Source organism: Triticum aestivum, chromosome 5B (genome assembly GCF_018294505.1).
Source record: "Triticum aestivum cultivar Chinese Spring chromosome 5B, IWGSC CS RefSeq v2.1, whole genome shotgun sequence".
Classification (NCBI taxonomy): Eukaryota; Viridiplantae; Streptophyta; class Magnoliopsida; order Poales; family Poaceae; genus Triticum; species Triticum aestivum.
The window spans coordinates 581,803,790-581,819,356 of NC_057807.1; the positions used below are offsets into that span (position 1 = coordinate 581,803,790).

Here is a 15,567-nt window from a genome sequence, read left to right on the forward strand (position 1 = left end):
CATCCCGAGTACATGCGTCAGCTCATGTCTTAGGACATAGAATGTATGTTGTACTAGAGACTCACAGATGACATATTGCTGCGTCTCGTAGTTGGGTCTGTCCGACTCGGGCCTTATCTCGACTCGGATCCAACTACATCGAATCCGACCACACCTTTCCAAGTCCATATTATCCGGTTAGCATCCAATGCTCCATGGCTAGTGAGACCAAGCCATCGACCGTGTCATATGCTAGTCTAGTCGGCTGCGCGTCCACACAGCCCTTTCGACTAGGGACCTTTTAGGGCAGTCATCATACAATGCATAGTCCCACAAACAAGTCACGTACTTGCTGATACACATCATTGATAATGTCCAAGGACTATCTTTATTCATAAACACATAGGAAATATCATCATACATGATTGCCTCTAGGGCATATCTCCAACATGTTTGTGTGGCATTCAACACCAACACATTCCAAAGCCGCTATGATAAGCTATTCAAGGCGTTGGAGAAGAACAAAGGAGGGAGAGAATTCTTGACAAGGAATTTTCCGGAGAAGCATAAGTGGTCACGTGCTTACGATGAAGGAGGTTTCTGATACGGAGACATGAGAAGTAACATGGTGGAATGCTTCAACAATGTGCTCAAGGGTGTCCGTTCCTTGCCGGTCACTACAATAGTGAAATATACCTTCTTCAAGCTCAACGAGTATTTTCTGAGGCATTCTGAAGAGACGGCCAAACGGATAGGTGAGAAAATGGAATTTCCCTTCAAAGTTGAGGATTGGTTGAAGCATCAAGCGCGCAAGTCTTGGCGTCAACAAATCATTAGTTTCAATGAAAAAGAACAAATCTACCAAGTCGATGAGCCGATTGGCACAACAAGGGACGGCATGACGTACGGTGGAGTAGCATATGAGGTGCGCCTCAAGACCTGGTGGTGTCAGTGCGAGAGACCTCACGAGTATCATTGGCCTTGCTCGCATGTGATGACCGCCGCAAGGTTCAGAAACTTGAAAGTATCCGATGGTACCACCTTGCGGTTGCATGATTTCACATTGGAACGAACGAGGTTGACATGGGCTCCTAGGTTTCATCCCTTCCTAGATTAGCCATAGTGGCCTGAGTATGATGGGCCACACATCGTCCCCGACCCCGAACTCATGGTGCCTACAAAGGGAAGAAGAAGAAAGAAGAGGTTTAGGGGTGACATCGATGACCTAGCTGGATACACCGGAATGAACCAATTTGGTAGCGGCCATTTCATGGAGGCACCGGACATCAATAGTTGTGGTAAATGTGACGAGCCGGGACACAATGTTAGGAAATGCACCAAAAAGCCACGGACCGATGCCAACACTCCGGATCCTAGTTAAAGTGGTGCCCCAAGAGGAGGTACCGGTGGCACACGAGGAGGTAGGAGTGGTAGTGGACGAGGAGGCGGGAGTGGTGCGCATGGAGGACGGACAAATCTTGGCGGTAGTGGACGAGGAGAGAGTATTAGAGGGCGTGGGGGACGGTCGGGTACCGGTGGCCGTGGTCATAGGATGAGAAGGGTTGATAGAGGAAGGCCTATTGACATCTTGCTTAACCCAGATGGTTGAAATAATGTGAATGGTATTTGTTATTTGGTCTTGTTTTTTTTGCATACATACATGTTATTTTACTTTACTAACTACCAAATTTGTCTTTATAGGCATGGCTTCTTACAGTTCTGTGACGAGGCCACCATGTGCTAACCGTGAGGACATGCTGGACAAGTGGACAGACGCCGAGTTGGATAAGGTGAAGGACAAAGATATGAGAACTCCATCATGTTGGTGTGGAGATGTTTGCAAAGTTAAGGTATCCACCGACCGCAAGAAATCATGGACGGAAGGAAGAAGATATTTTGTTTGTCCCAACTATGCCTACGATCGTCCTCGTCCAGCTCACGCCTATGATGTACCGCCGGTAAGTTGTTCAAGTTCAAAAATGTCGTCAACCATTGAATCTATCTTACTAATGACCACATTTTTTCTTTATTCGTACGTAGTCGCCGCCTCCACTTTGTAAGTACTTCACATGGATAGATCAAGATGTGCCAGAAGATGTTAAGAAAGATCAACATCGAGATTGTCTAAGGAGGCAGCGGTTGTTTGAAGAAGCATTTCAGAGAGGCTTGGATGAAGAGCGTCATGAAAAGGAGAGGCTGGAGCGAAAGAAGCGTGAAGAGGAGAGGGCACGCAAGGAGAAGATTGCTCGTCAAGAGGAGAGAGCAAGAAAGCTTGCAAGGGCTCGTGAAGCCCAAGAGGAGGATGAGGCACGCGACAAGAAAGGAAAATGACCTCGTGTGACTCAATAAGGCCTTACTTTCGAAAAACTAGTCATGAACTATGCCTCCGCTTCGAGAAACATATGATGAACCGTGTCTTTGATTTGTGAAACTTGTGTTGAACTATGTACTTTATTTGCGAAACTTGTGTTGAACTATGTCGTCAACTATGTCTTTGATTTGTGAAGCTTGTGTTGAAACTATGTCATGAACTACATCTGTTATGATGCTGTTTTTGTTGTCAATTAGAAATGATGAACACGATGGAAAACAGAGTAAATTTTAGCTCTGCTTTGCACCCTACCCCCAGAAGCCCCGGCGGTAGGTTATGACACCCTACCGCCATAAGGCCTGGCGGTAGGCCACGAATCCCAACAGCTAACCTACTAGAGCACAAAATCTCCCCTGTTTTGCGGTAGGGTTGGCTAGCCTACCGCCAAGGGCAACGACGGTAGGGTGACCACCCAAACGGCTGCTCTGCCGTGACCAAAATATGCATTTTTTGGCGGTAGGGTTGGCCACTCTACCGCCGTAGTCCCTGGCGGTAGGGTGGCCACCCAAACGGCTGATCTGCTGCTTCTCCTGTGACCAAAATATGCATTTTAGCGGTAGGGTTGGCCACGCTACCGCCATAGCCTATGGAGGTAGGGTTGGCCATGCTACCGCCGTAGCCTGTGGCGGTAGGGTGCTGATCCATGTCCCACTTCACTTATTTTATATGCTTTTCCTTTCCATTTCTTACAAACTTCTATGAACTAAGCATCCACAAATGACATCCACAAATGATCGAGTAGCAAAGACATAAATATCTGAGCATATAGTTCATTACATCCACAAAATGACACTCTTCTAGCGATTCATGTCCCCCTTCTAACGATTCGAATGACATAAGTTCAAACTACAAATGATCAAGTAGCAAAGACATACATAACTGATCCATGTCCCCCTTCTAGCGATTCAAATGACATAAGTTCAAACTACAAAGCTCAAGCTCGAGCATACATTTTCTACTTCAGAAAGAAAGATCTAAAACGCATAAGACGTTCAATTTGTGCGTCACGATATGATTAGGCTTCAGTTGATAATCCGACGATCCCGCCCAATTCTCCAACACACATTTCGTTTCGCTAAACTAGGCCCGTCGAGCACGGCGTTCCGGAATCTCTGACTTGCCTTGTCTAATTGCCCATCCAATGACCTGTCCGGGTTTTCTCAAGTCCAGCTCGCGGAATTCTTCTATGTTCACAGAGAAAAAGATCTCCGTTGCCACAGAATGTGTGCAAGCATATTCCTTCTCATGCAGCTCATTAAGTATCTTCTATTTTTCTTTCACAAGCCTACGAAAAACTTTTCTCTCCTTAAGATCAGAAGGTTCCTCCATGAATGGATAGTTGTTGAAATCCATCATGGCAGCAAACTTCTCATCATTGCTCTTGAACCATGCTTCAAGCTCCCTCTTGATACCAAGTTCTCGCTCCGGTACAATCTTCTCAGACGCTGCCGCCAAACTCTTAGATGCAATGCCACAACACTTCTCATATAATTTCGTCAACTGCTCCAGGGTCATGTTTTCCATGCTACATGAAATGGAACAAACCATAACTCAAATCAAATGATACAATACAAACACAAAGCATAACTTATTTATAATGACCTAGGTTACATAATGTTCTCACTGGTTCAAATGACATAGGTTGCATAAATGATAAGGGTACATGCCATTACAGTCCAAATGACACTACAACATCATTTTTTTCAACCCCCTCTACTACTCCATCAACAAGACATCTTTATTGTACGGCCCGAGGTTGCAACAAATGACATCATTTCTTTCACGGACCCAAGCCCAATGAGTTACCCGACTAAGTATCGCCGATGATGGTTGCCTAACTAGCCAATCAATGATCTGGCCAGGGTTGTTAAAGTCCATCTCATTCACTTCATCTCTTGTTCCACACAATGCAATTTGCCTTGCAAGAGCGCGTCTATGATTTTTCTCTTCATTCTTGAGGTTGCTTATGTTTTTCTCTTTAGCTTCGTATAACTTAACTCTAGCATCGTCGCACTTCGACACATAATACTTTGAAAAATCTCTACAAGCTGCATTCAATGCATCAACGGCTTTAACCCACAAGTCCATCTTTTCCTCAATGACTGCACGTTCACGCTTCGGCGCCGCCTCCGCGGAAGTCTCAACAAAGATGATCGATCCCATCCTACAAGTCGAGGGATTACTGTAACGGTCATCAAAGGCAAAAATCCTAACCATCTCTTGACAAAAACTAAGACCCTAGGAGTAGATCGAGCTATAATTCGAGAGGTAACTACTCTAACAAAACCCTAACTAAACTATAATCATAACGTTCGTCATATAGGCATTTACTTAAGCATAACCATAACCATAACCTTAACCCTAACAAAACCCTAAATGATATTTCTTACTACCCAAACAATGCTAGTGACACAATACATTGTCAAAGCACAAACATTACCCTAAATGCATCATTAATTTCACCACAACAAAACCATGAACTAGTGATTCCAACAAAATGAGCAAAATGCATGATTTGAACCAACCAAATGAAGGGGGGTGGGGGAGGTACCTTGGGTGATGCAAATGGCCTCGATCCACTAGCCAAATCTCAAGCAATGAAGGGGGATCTAATGGGTGATTTGGTGGGGGAGAAGAGGGGGAGAGAGCTTGAGCACGAAAGAAGAGTGGGGTGAATGAGTGGGTGGGGGAGCAGCTCAGCCCCCTCCCTCCTCACAATCTTATCCAGGAACCTACCGCCAGACTGCCCGGCGGTAGGTTGCAAGAGCCTACTGCCAGCGGCGGTAGGTCCCTTTGCCACGTGTACACGGCCGTTAACGGATAGACGGCGTCAGGCAACCTACTGCCAGGGTGGACGGCAGTAGCATGTACAACTCTACCACCGGGGTCTACGGCGGTAGCAAAAGGGTCAAATGTCAAAAAAATTCATAACGGGGTTAGATCTCGATTTTATACGTGAAAAAGATCAAAATACGAAATTTTGCCGCATCGGCTCGGCTCGGGTCGACATGGTCATGAAGCATCGCACGCGACGCACGGCACCAACAAAGATTCCACATGGAGTGCTCCCCCTGCCCCCAGTCTAGCACGCCATGGCCAGAGAAGAATCGCCTGCACACATTGACGCTCCTTCATTGCACCATTATTCCCTTTTGCTTTACCGCCTTAAATCCCGCAAGTGCCGATCCGCCGTCAGTCCCTGTCGCCGCCGCAGCGTCCATCCATCCTTTCTTTCTTTTCCCTCACGGCCTTAACCAGGAATCAATCAAATCCCCTTTGAATAAAAGAGAAAAATATTGGAGTAATACCACCACGAACTAATCAATACTCTTGTGCCGATCCCACTGGTGGGGGCCCCGCGGCCACCATTAGTACAGCCAACGATGAACCAGCCCTCTGACTGGCTGGGCCCTATCCTGGGGATCGACCGAAGCAGCCGCGCCGCGCCGTTCCGAGGCAGCCCCGCACGGACGGGAATGTGACGGGACAGGAAACAAACAGGCGATCCATCTGGTCCATTCCCCTCCACACTCCACCGGCCCGAGGAATCCGAGGCCGATCCCACCGAAACCCCCAAACCAAAGCCGGCCGCCGCCGCGCCGGACCTCTCTCTCCCCGCCGCCGGCACCGGCAGCGGCGGCCGTCGACCGCGTACCCGGACCGCGCAGGGGAATCCGAGCGTGTGGCCCCACGTGGCAGGCAGGAGGACTGACGAATCGTACCTTTTCTTTCCGCGGTTGGACTAGGGAGGGAGTGGTGGGGCCCTGGGAAGCAGGCTTTCGGGCGACCATTGGATCGACCAACACACAGGGATTAAAAGCGCTCATAATTGTTTTATTTTTGCTCTACTAGTACCGCTTTTACTACCGTGACGAGCTTCTTTTCTCCGGTGTGATGCTTGTGCCCCCCGCCGGTTTGTTTAATTGCGTTTGGTCCTTTGGCGACCGGGCGGTGGTTGCAAAGCGTACGCTGAGAATGCTCCACACAATGATGGCCGTGCCCAGTGCCCAGCCTATATGTAATCCAAAATGTAGCCTTCAGACAGCCGTGCGTCCTCCTCGGATGAATCCTTCTCGGATGAATGATAAATTGTAGCAATAATTTGTTTAAAAATATTAAATTTTTGACATATATTATAATACTGGTGAAATGTTGTTTTTCCCAAGCTTTTTAGAACACATTTTTCGGCCAAGGTAACGAATGACATTTTCTTCACAAGAATCTGCACTCAGATGGAAATCACAAACATGGTTGTTGTGAAAAAAATAGTTTTTATTTTTAAACCTATTTATTTTGTTAAAAAGTATTGGGTGGCATGCCGAAATCGTAGGGTACCTCACTATTTAGCACGAATATTCCTATATTCTAATATAAAGATAATCAATTACCGAGTGGCCACACACTTGGAATACCGTGAGAACATTTGGGCTATGTAAGTTGCAATGAAGAGCAGGGAGGGGTAATGAACAGGAGAAGAAAAGGTGGATAACAAAAGAACTAGCCAGAGAGGTTAACAAGAGTCATACTGGTAATGTAGCTCCCCGGCGACTTTGTATGTACGCCTGACCGGAGTTGTGTCACCTTTGTCTTGATGCTAGTGACGTGAGATGTGTAAGAAGACGAAGATTGTGGAATAGTAGCGACAGATGACGACGAAGTCATAGGCGAGCGCAGGATGCTGAAGACAGAAGAAACAAATAGCGCGAAGAGCAGAAAACACACAAACAGACACTAGAATCCCCACGCATAGATTTTTTTTAAGTGAAAAGCACCGCGCATAGATGATGTGATGAAGATGAGTGACATGATAAAGAAGGTGAAGTGGTCCCATGTCGCTCTGCCGCTAAGTCCATGGAGCTAACCATCGCTCCGTACTCCTAATCCCGTGATATTCGCATGTTGGCACGCCAACAACCTGTCATTTATTTTTGAGACACAACATAGATAGTTTGTTGTACAGTTTAGGTATCCATTAACTACGACATTTGACTAAACGAGTGAGGAGTATTATTGGGCAATCGGACACTATAGGATCCAAAGTACTTGCACTAAACCGGCGCGACAAATTTTGTGTGTATGAAAGTAGGATTAACACAATGAGAACGCGAGACAAGCATAAGGTAAACAATCAATGAGAAGATAACATACCGACATAATAAAAATAAATAAAAAATACAGTGACACATTAACACATCGCACTGTTCCTAAGCCATAAGTGCATGCAAATACATTCAACATGTCCAACCACCATTGCTAGTACCAGCAGCACATGTACATGCCACCACAGTACTCCTTGTAGTACGTACTTCGTTGAAAGGAGTCCAAAACAACCGCGTTGGTACATTCGGCTGGCTGGCCGGCCCATGTAAAGCTCCGGACGGCGTGTACGTAGCGAGTCCACCCAGGAGATAAAATGGAAGGCATCACGAGGGGAGGGATAGATAAAAAGATGGCCCGTTTTGCAAGGTTCGGAAAGGAGGTTGGGTGGTACTACTACTGTCCTCGAGTATTTTTAACACTTGGTGTCTGTTACTTTCTCTCTCTCCCCCACCGGGAAGCAAAGCCAAGGGTGGACAGATTCTCCCCCAAGTCCCAATCCCTAAACAAAGCCCATCCATTACTCTAAACAAACCGGACCGAGGAGAGAGAAATACTACATAAAAACCAATCGTCCTCATGATAACTGTCCCATAGGAAATCCGATCCCCCGGAATAATTATACCATATCATAGCATAGCATAGCATAGCACAGCAGCACACTTGGAATCGGAATTGGAAAGAGAGAAAAACGTAGTAGTACCACGAGTCGTCCAGTTCCACACCGGAACCGTGAGAGGGACAGCAGCCGGTGGCGATGCGTTGGCAGGGGAGGGAGGGGGGGAATGGTATAATAATACGGGGAGATGTCTGGGTTGGTGATTGATGAGAGAGAAAGCCGGGGGAGAGGGACAGGGCGGGTGATGGGGAGGATCAGCATCAGGGGGGAGAGGGAGAGGGAGAGAGAATATCAGATGTCAACAAATCTGCCGTCCTTGCGGCTCGTTTAGAAAGAGGGTCCAAGGTGGTTCCATTCCCATCCCCCCCCAGAGGAGAGAGGAGAGAGAGAGGCCAGGCCAAACGACGCCAATCCAAAACCCCCAAAAGGAGCAAGGGAAGAGAGAGAGAGAGAGTGGGGAGTGAGGAGCAGAGAGAGAGCAAACCAAGATACTCCTACATCCGCAGACAAGTGGTTCGTTCGTTCGTTCGGGGACGAGGACGAGGACGAGAACGAGAACCCACCGCTTTCTCTCCCTCTTCCTCGCCCTCCCTGGCCCGGCCCCAGCAAATCCGGTTCCGGCCGAACCCGTCCCGGATTCGTCGGAGCTCCCAGCGTCCTCCTCCCCGATCGCCCCCCCTGCCGCCGCCAGAGAGATTTGCCTCTTTTTTCTAGGACATATAGATAGATAAATAAATATCCTGCCTTGGTTGGGTTGGGTTGGGCGGGTTCTTGGGCGGCGCGGGGTTTCTTGGGGCATGGCCGTGGCGGCGGTGCCGGACACGACGCTCGCCCGCCGAATGCTGCGGGTCGTCAGGCTCAACCCGCTGCAGCGCAGCGCCAAGAATCCCTGAGGTCAGAATTTCCTCTCTTTGTACTAGCTGGTCTGGTTCAATTAATTAATTCTGCTCGCGCGCTGTCTGGATCGTCGAATCGAGCTAGCACAATCGAAAGGAGCGGTGTTGATTTGCTTTCCCGACGTGTTGGAGCTCCAATCCGGGGGCACCTGGGGGGATTGGAGCTCCGATTTCGGACGAATTTCTCTCTGCCCGACGCCCCTGTCGCTGTCGCCGTCGCCGTCACTGTCTCTTCGTCCGCTCCTGGCCTCCGCCCGACGTCCAGATCCGGCCGCCCTCCACGCGACACATCGGCCTCGGCCACCGGCGCCGCCTCCTGCTCATTGCCGCCCTCCTCCTGTTGTCTAGATCCGGACGCCTGCCGTCCGTCGCCATCCGTTCTTCGCTTTCCTCTTTGTACTCCAGGTGTCTGGCTCGACTTTGGCGTCCAGATCCACTTCCCCTTCTATTCCCACCTCCGTGCCTGTAGCTACCATTGTCAGTTCGTCGTGCGATTGCCTCAGTTTCCCCGTGCGTGCTTGCTCAAGTATGCTTGCCCATCTCTGGCCTTTATTTACAGTTCTTATCATCCAAACTGGAGTTGGAAATGGGTTAATCTTCTATTTCCAAGACACTTCGTAATTCTCCCCTTTCTGAACAAACTGGAATTTTCCTTGGTGAAACCAAACATAAAACTTCGAAGTGGACGCAAATTCCAGTTCAACTGAAATTGGAATTGGGACTCTTTGTGTTATAACTTGTTTGTTGTAATTTATTTTGGGCCTTTTATTAGGTTCCGGGGTTCTTATTTTCTGTTTTGGTGATTAGGTCTGTGTGACGTTTCAGTTGGATTGAACGTGAGAAGTCAATGATTGCATCGGATGGCCATAGGTTTCTATTTTCCACGTTTGGTAAAGATGATGATATATCTCTTTAAAAGAACTAGTCCTTAGGATTTTATTAAGTTGGTTGAACTATCGCCGGTTGACTCGTCTTCTCTCCTTTAGTTATTTCCCGCCCGATGAATTTAGAAACAAACAGGTGAAGTGCATATTCTATGCCATTATGTGAATACAGTATATATTAAAAAATTAGGCCTTTGGTGTTGTTTACTCTGTTGCTGTCTAGGTTTGTTTGATTATCGTAGGGGTAGTGAGTTTTTGTCATGCATTTTATCCATGATACATGTAGCATCTTATTTCCCAGATCCTTTGTTATTACTCACTGCAGTATTTATTGGCAGGTTATTTCTCTTGAAGTGATATTCAGATTGGAAGGTAGTATTGATTCACCTGAGCAAGTCAAGCTGTCCAGTTAGCTCAAAGCATTAAAGATTGGAATTTCACACGCGCATTGCATTCACACTGTGATTTCCCTTTGGTGTCCTGTGATGTGATGATCAGTGCTGGTTGCCGTCCGGGTCAAGGGGAATTTTAGCATGATTGCTACATGCTCATTGTTTTGGTAATTTATCAATGGAACCCCTAAATCCTTAGTTGTTTTTGTTTTTGTAAATCTCTGTTTGATATTACTTACTCAGATGCTAGATTCTTAGCTCTTCTCAACTTGCTCCCATGCTCTTAAGTAAAATATCTTGCCGAGGATCTTAAAAGCACTATCAAAATTTGTCTGCACTGTGTTATTTGTTTGGGTGTTGCACTTGGAAAAACCATTCAACAAGCAGTATGCTGTACGCTACTTGCTTTCAAGCTTGAATTTGATGTAAAAAAATGTGTTTTCACATTATGATTGTCAACATGCAAATGAGGAAATAAAGTTGCAACATCTAGTTGACTTTGATGTTTCTCTTGTAAGCTCAACTTGATCTTTTTGTTTCTTGTTCAAGGCTTCAAGCAATGAATAATGCATGTTTGTTATTTGAAATATTTGGGGCTGCTATTCCAAAAGCTTTACCTTTCGCACCCCACTTTTGTATATAATTCAGCATCATTTGACTGGTCTGTTCAACAGACTGTAATACTAATGGGAGCTAAAGTGGAAGGTGAGAGTTACAATCCTGGATACTATGCTACAGGGGATCTGCACATGGACTCAAATGGTTGGCGCTCTCCATACTATGAGGATAAGACATCAAATGGGCAGTTGTACAATGGCTTCATGACGAAGCAGGCAGACGGTTATTCAGAATACGACAACGAAACGCTAAAGCGCACAATGCTTTCACATGAAGCTATGTTTAGACAGCAGGTTGGTACCTTGGCATTAACTACGTAAACATCTTAATGCATGACACGTTACGAAAAGTATAAACTGCAGGCACACAGCCGATATTTTCACTTCCCATTTTGTGTTTTTCTTTCTCTTATCTTGTTAACTGATCAACTGAAATCATTATCCAGGTTTATGAACTGCACCGGGTTTACAAAATACAGAGAGACCTGATGAAGCATTATGAAAACAAAGACGCATATGCATACCCAGAACTGGCAGATGCATCACAGACAAATTCGTCATCACAAGTTCCACCAAATGGCTCAAAGATGATATGGCAGATGCCTCTGGTGGCCAAAACATACGGAGAGGCTACTGTTGCAGTGCACACTGATACAAACCACTCCTTGAAGTTCCTTAGTGATGGCAGTGTCCTGCCCTCTCCAAATGGATTCCCCTCAAATGGTGTTGCTTTAAATACCAAGCAAGGCATTATTGACCTTGAGCTTCCAGCTGATCATTATATAGATGATGACAACACATCAGATAATAAGCCTATAGATTTCCTTGGTGTAGATTCGGGTACAAAACCTCCGAATGATGCCAGGGTCACATTCAGTGGTGCAGAAGGCCTGGGGAGGTTCAATGATAATAGCTCAACCTCTGGTTTGCTGACTACCAATAAACCGGGAGGCTGCCATGTCGCTGACCTGAATGAGCCAATTACTGGGATGCATATGGGTGGAACAAACGGGTCCGTATCCAGAGCTCTCCTGTATACCTTGGAGAACTCTTGGCACCAATCTGCAGTGAGATCAAGCACAGCTAACTTTGGTTTCAATAAAGAATACTCCAAAGAGAAGCATACTGACGAAGGAACAAGCTCAAATTTCCTTGATGCAAGTGCCAAACTAAGACAGGAGGAGAAATCATTGATTGATAAAGGTAAGGATAAGCTTCACTTAGAACACCTTTATTTGCTTCTTTCCTTGTCATGCTTATCTTTCTATGTTTACACAATAAATATCACTAGTACATGTATTTACTATATCGGTCGACCAAAAAGTCATTTTGCATTAAGAGGTAAGGGTTCACTATGGAATTTTGGGGGGATATATGGTTACAACCTACCATCTGTTATGTGACTTGGATTTCATGCCCTCCTAGTACCTATTAATACGTATTAGACATAGCATTTCAACTGCATGTGAAGGTTTTTTCTGTCGCAGTGCATGTAGAACTCGCTTCCCTTAGCTGTGCATGTTCCATATATGTTTCCGACCATTCTTTTTCTTTTTCTATTTATGCATGATGTGGCAGTGGACTACATTATTATTATTATCTTGAGTACTTTATTCTATGCTGTTTATAACCAATCTGTAGTTCTGTACAAATCTTGCATATTTGGTTACTGCTCTGTACTTGCAGTGTCCTTGATCCGCTATATTGCTTTAATTCTTTCAGGAAAACAAGTCAGCAACCAATCTTTTTTTACACCCAGATACAGCAATGTTGATCTGCAAAAATCCTTCAAAGTTGCTGATGGGAGATCTGCAACCAATGAGTTTATTTACCATGGTCAAAACAGTTCAGTTGGATGGTTTTCAAAAGGTCCTATGGGAGCATCTCCCATCAATAATTTTGCTAGACTTGACCATCCACATCATTCAAGTATTGGTACACCTGTTGCTCCAATCTCCATTCCTCACATAGACCATCCTTCCGTCGCCTCTCCTATAGGTTCTTGCACAGTGGACCCAAGGAGCAGTGTTATCAACAATGCTTTCCAGCGAGTTCCAAGTTTCAATGGATCTTCAACTGTTAATTCATACAAGAGTCCTAGTGCTGTGACCCAAAGCATTGGACCTTCAATTCATAAGCTGAAAAGATTTGATAATTTGGATGGTAGTTACTTTGGCTTTCCACCTGATCCATTTTCCGCATCACGATCCAGACAACAGGTTGCAATTTCGAGCGAGTTGGAGCAAAGGAACTGCCTGATGTTTGAACATTCAGCAGCACGGCAGTCTCATGGGTATCCTCAGTCCACAAACGGCAAGGGCACAAAGAACTTTAATTTGAATGAAGCACTGTCAGATGGTCTGGAAGAGCTTGTAGAACAGGATGGGAGATCTGTTGGTAGTTTGCAGCATAGTAAAGGTGAAGGATCAGTATTTGGGATCTCTTGGCTAAAAAATAAAGCTACTTGTGCTGACCCAACAGGGCTGGAAAAGCAAAGAAAGATGCTTGGCCATTCCAACGGGACTGCAGCAGACACGAAAATCAACAATAACTTGACGGGAATAACACCGATTGTTTGCAATTTGTCAGATTCTGCCTCAACGTCCCTAGGTTGCAGAATTAAGATAGATGATGCTTCTGAAGGCATCACTGATAGAACTTGGCTGGTATGTAATAAGACTGAGGAGAGTACCACGAGACATTTACCACTTTCAAGCCAGAAACCCTTGGATAGAGATGGACAAGCTGCTGAAGGTGTTGTCAACAAAAGTGGTGCGGCCGTCGTCAGAAATTTGTTTGATCTGAATGATGATGTACCACATGAAGACAACTCAGAGTCATCAGTAGTGTCACATGAATGTGATGTGGCGGCCTTACAGAACAACCATGCTAAGCGCACATTTTTGTTTGACTTAGAAGAAGTGCCAGCTTGTGAAGATGGTGCTGCCTGGACTTCTCAACAGGAATGCACACCTTCTGGCAAACTTGGTGCATCCAAGGAAGTTGATTTGTGTTTTCCATCCGCTACAGATGCAGCGCAGATTATTCTTGCGTTGTCAACGGATGTGCCGACCACCACAGGCACACCCGATGATATGTTGCAGTGGTTTGCGGAGCTCGCAATATCAAACATGGATGACCATGCCGAGCAAGCAAAAGTCCAGGGTTGCATCGATAATTCCAGTGATGATGGTTCAGACTCATTTGAAGCCTTGACACTGAAGCTGGAAGAGTGCAAGACCGATGAGCGCTGGACCAGGACACCAGAACCACCACTGACAGATGATGACCAAGCTGTTTCAGCGGTGAACCTGCTGTCCAAGCCAAAAAGAGGACCGCAAAGGAAGCGGCGGCAGAAGCGAGACTTCCAGAAGGACATCTTGCCCGGGCTTTCATCGCTTTCCCGGCCTAAGATCATAGAGGACATTCAGCTAATTGAGGGGTTAGTACAGGCATCTGGTGGATCATGGGAGTCGAGTTTAACCAGGCGAGCGCGTGGTGGGCGAACAAGAGGTAGAAAGCCCCGCAAAAACGAGCCAGCTACCGTAGAGATAGAAGCCGAGGCCGAGGCGAGCCCGCCCTCGAAACCCAACTCCATTGGCTTAGAAGCTGATGAAAGGGGCATGGTTAGCTGGGGGCGAACAACAAGGCGGTGTCGCAAGCCAAGATGCCCGTTGGGCAATAGCGTCGCCGCTTCGTCCTGAACGACCTCTGATACTGGTCGGTTTCGGATTCAGATTCTCCATCAGAGATTGCGGTGGACTGGTATAAAGGTAAAAAAAAATATCACAGCCATGAGTGTGCATACTCTGCTGGCCTGTTTGGCCGGCCTCCCCCCTGCAGAGATTTCAGGTCGAAACATGGTGTACATTTTTTTCTATAATAAATTCTTAAACTAGTCTATATATGACAATTTCTGTAACAGCGTTGTATTAAGCTGGGTCCAGGGCCTGAGCTGAGAGGCCTGCTGTAATTCTTGAGATAGTGGCGAGGTACCTTGACTGGCCGGTACTCGGAAATCAAAGAGGCTAATCGGTGTAGTTCTATATAGTTTTATCATGTTTTGTTTTGTGTTTCTGTATGTAAGTTTCTGTGTTTCTGTATGTAACTTGCTGCTTCATTTGGCTGCAATTTTTGCTTCGCGGCCTGTAACTCAGCGCTGCCTAGTTGGAGTGGAGACTGGACACCACCACCACCGTTAATGACTTGATCCAGACAGAACTGGTAGTTCATGGCTTGTTTGGAATAGCTTTATTTTCATCAGTTTCGGTAGAACTGAACTACTAGCACCCTTTGAGAAAGGAGAGTGTGGTAAATGTAAACGAGCTACTGGCAAATATATATATCCAGCTCGAACATGACCTGTTGCATGCAACTGAACCTAAACAGCACCTACGCGGGCATTCAAATGTGTCTGCAAGAACATAGCACACGGGAGGAGACAAGCAGAGGCTGCACTTAGCAGGAGCTTCCTCGCCTTCTCTCTCTCTTTTTTTTAGCAAAAGAGACGATTTCCGGGGGCCTTCCTCTCCGATTTCATTAAAGAAACCACATGGTCTTTGTTACAGCTACCAAACGGACAAGCAATCGGTGCTCCGCTGCAGATTAGGCTTAGGGCATGTTCAATGGGAAGCGCTTACATAGACGTTTAGGAATAAAAATAATAATGAATTATCGTTTAAACGTTTCTCTAAGAGCCTGTACCTCCAACG

At 46.1% G+C, this 15,567-nt stretch overlaps 1 protein-coding gene across 2 annotated transcripts; it reads left to right on the top strand.

Annotated features, from left to right (window-relative positions):
* The first annotated feature begins 8,309 nt into the window (after positions 1-8,309).
* LOC123113385 (uncharacterized) lies at positions 8,310-14,932 on the top strand. 2 transcript variants are annotated; one of them, XM_044534606.1, is made up of 5 exons: positions 8,310-8,960; positions 10,185-10,405; positions 10,977-11,149; positions 11,302-12,058; positions 12,578-14,932. In XM_044534606.1, exons 3-5 carry the CDS (start codon positions 10,988-10,990, stop codon positions 14,557-14,559), a joined length of 2,901 nt encoding a protein of 966 aa, XP_044390541.1. In that variant the 5' UTR covers positions 8,310-8,960; positions 10,185-10,405; positions 10,977-10,987; the 3' UTR covers positions 14,560-14,932. The 2 variants fall into 2 exon arrangements, with proteins under 2 accessions (XP_044390541.1, XP_044390540.1); XM_044534605.1 differs by having other exon boundaries at positions 8,311-8,960; positions 10,913-11,149.
* Positions 14,933-15,567: the final 635 nt, after the last annotated feature.

Bases quoted from the DNA above. Each gene is read 5' to 3' on its own strand.
- LOC123113385 (XM_044534605.1), top strand. The intron at 11,150-11,301 runs GTTGGTACCTTG...ATCATTATCCAG, and splicing joins AAGCTATGTTTAGACAGCAG to GTTTATGAACTGCACCGGGT. The intron at 12,059-12,577 runs GTAAGGATAAGC...TAATTCTTTCAG, and splicing joins GAAATCATTGATTGATAAAG to GAAAACAAGTCAGCAACCAA.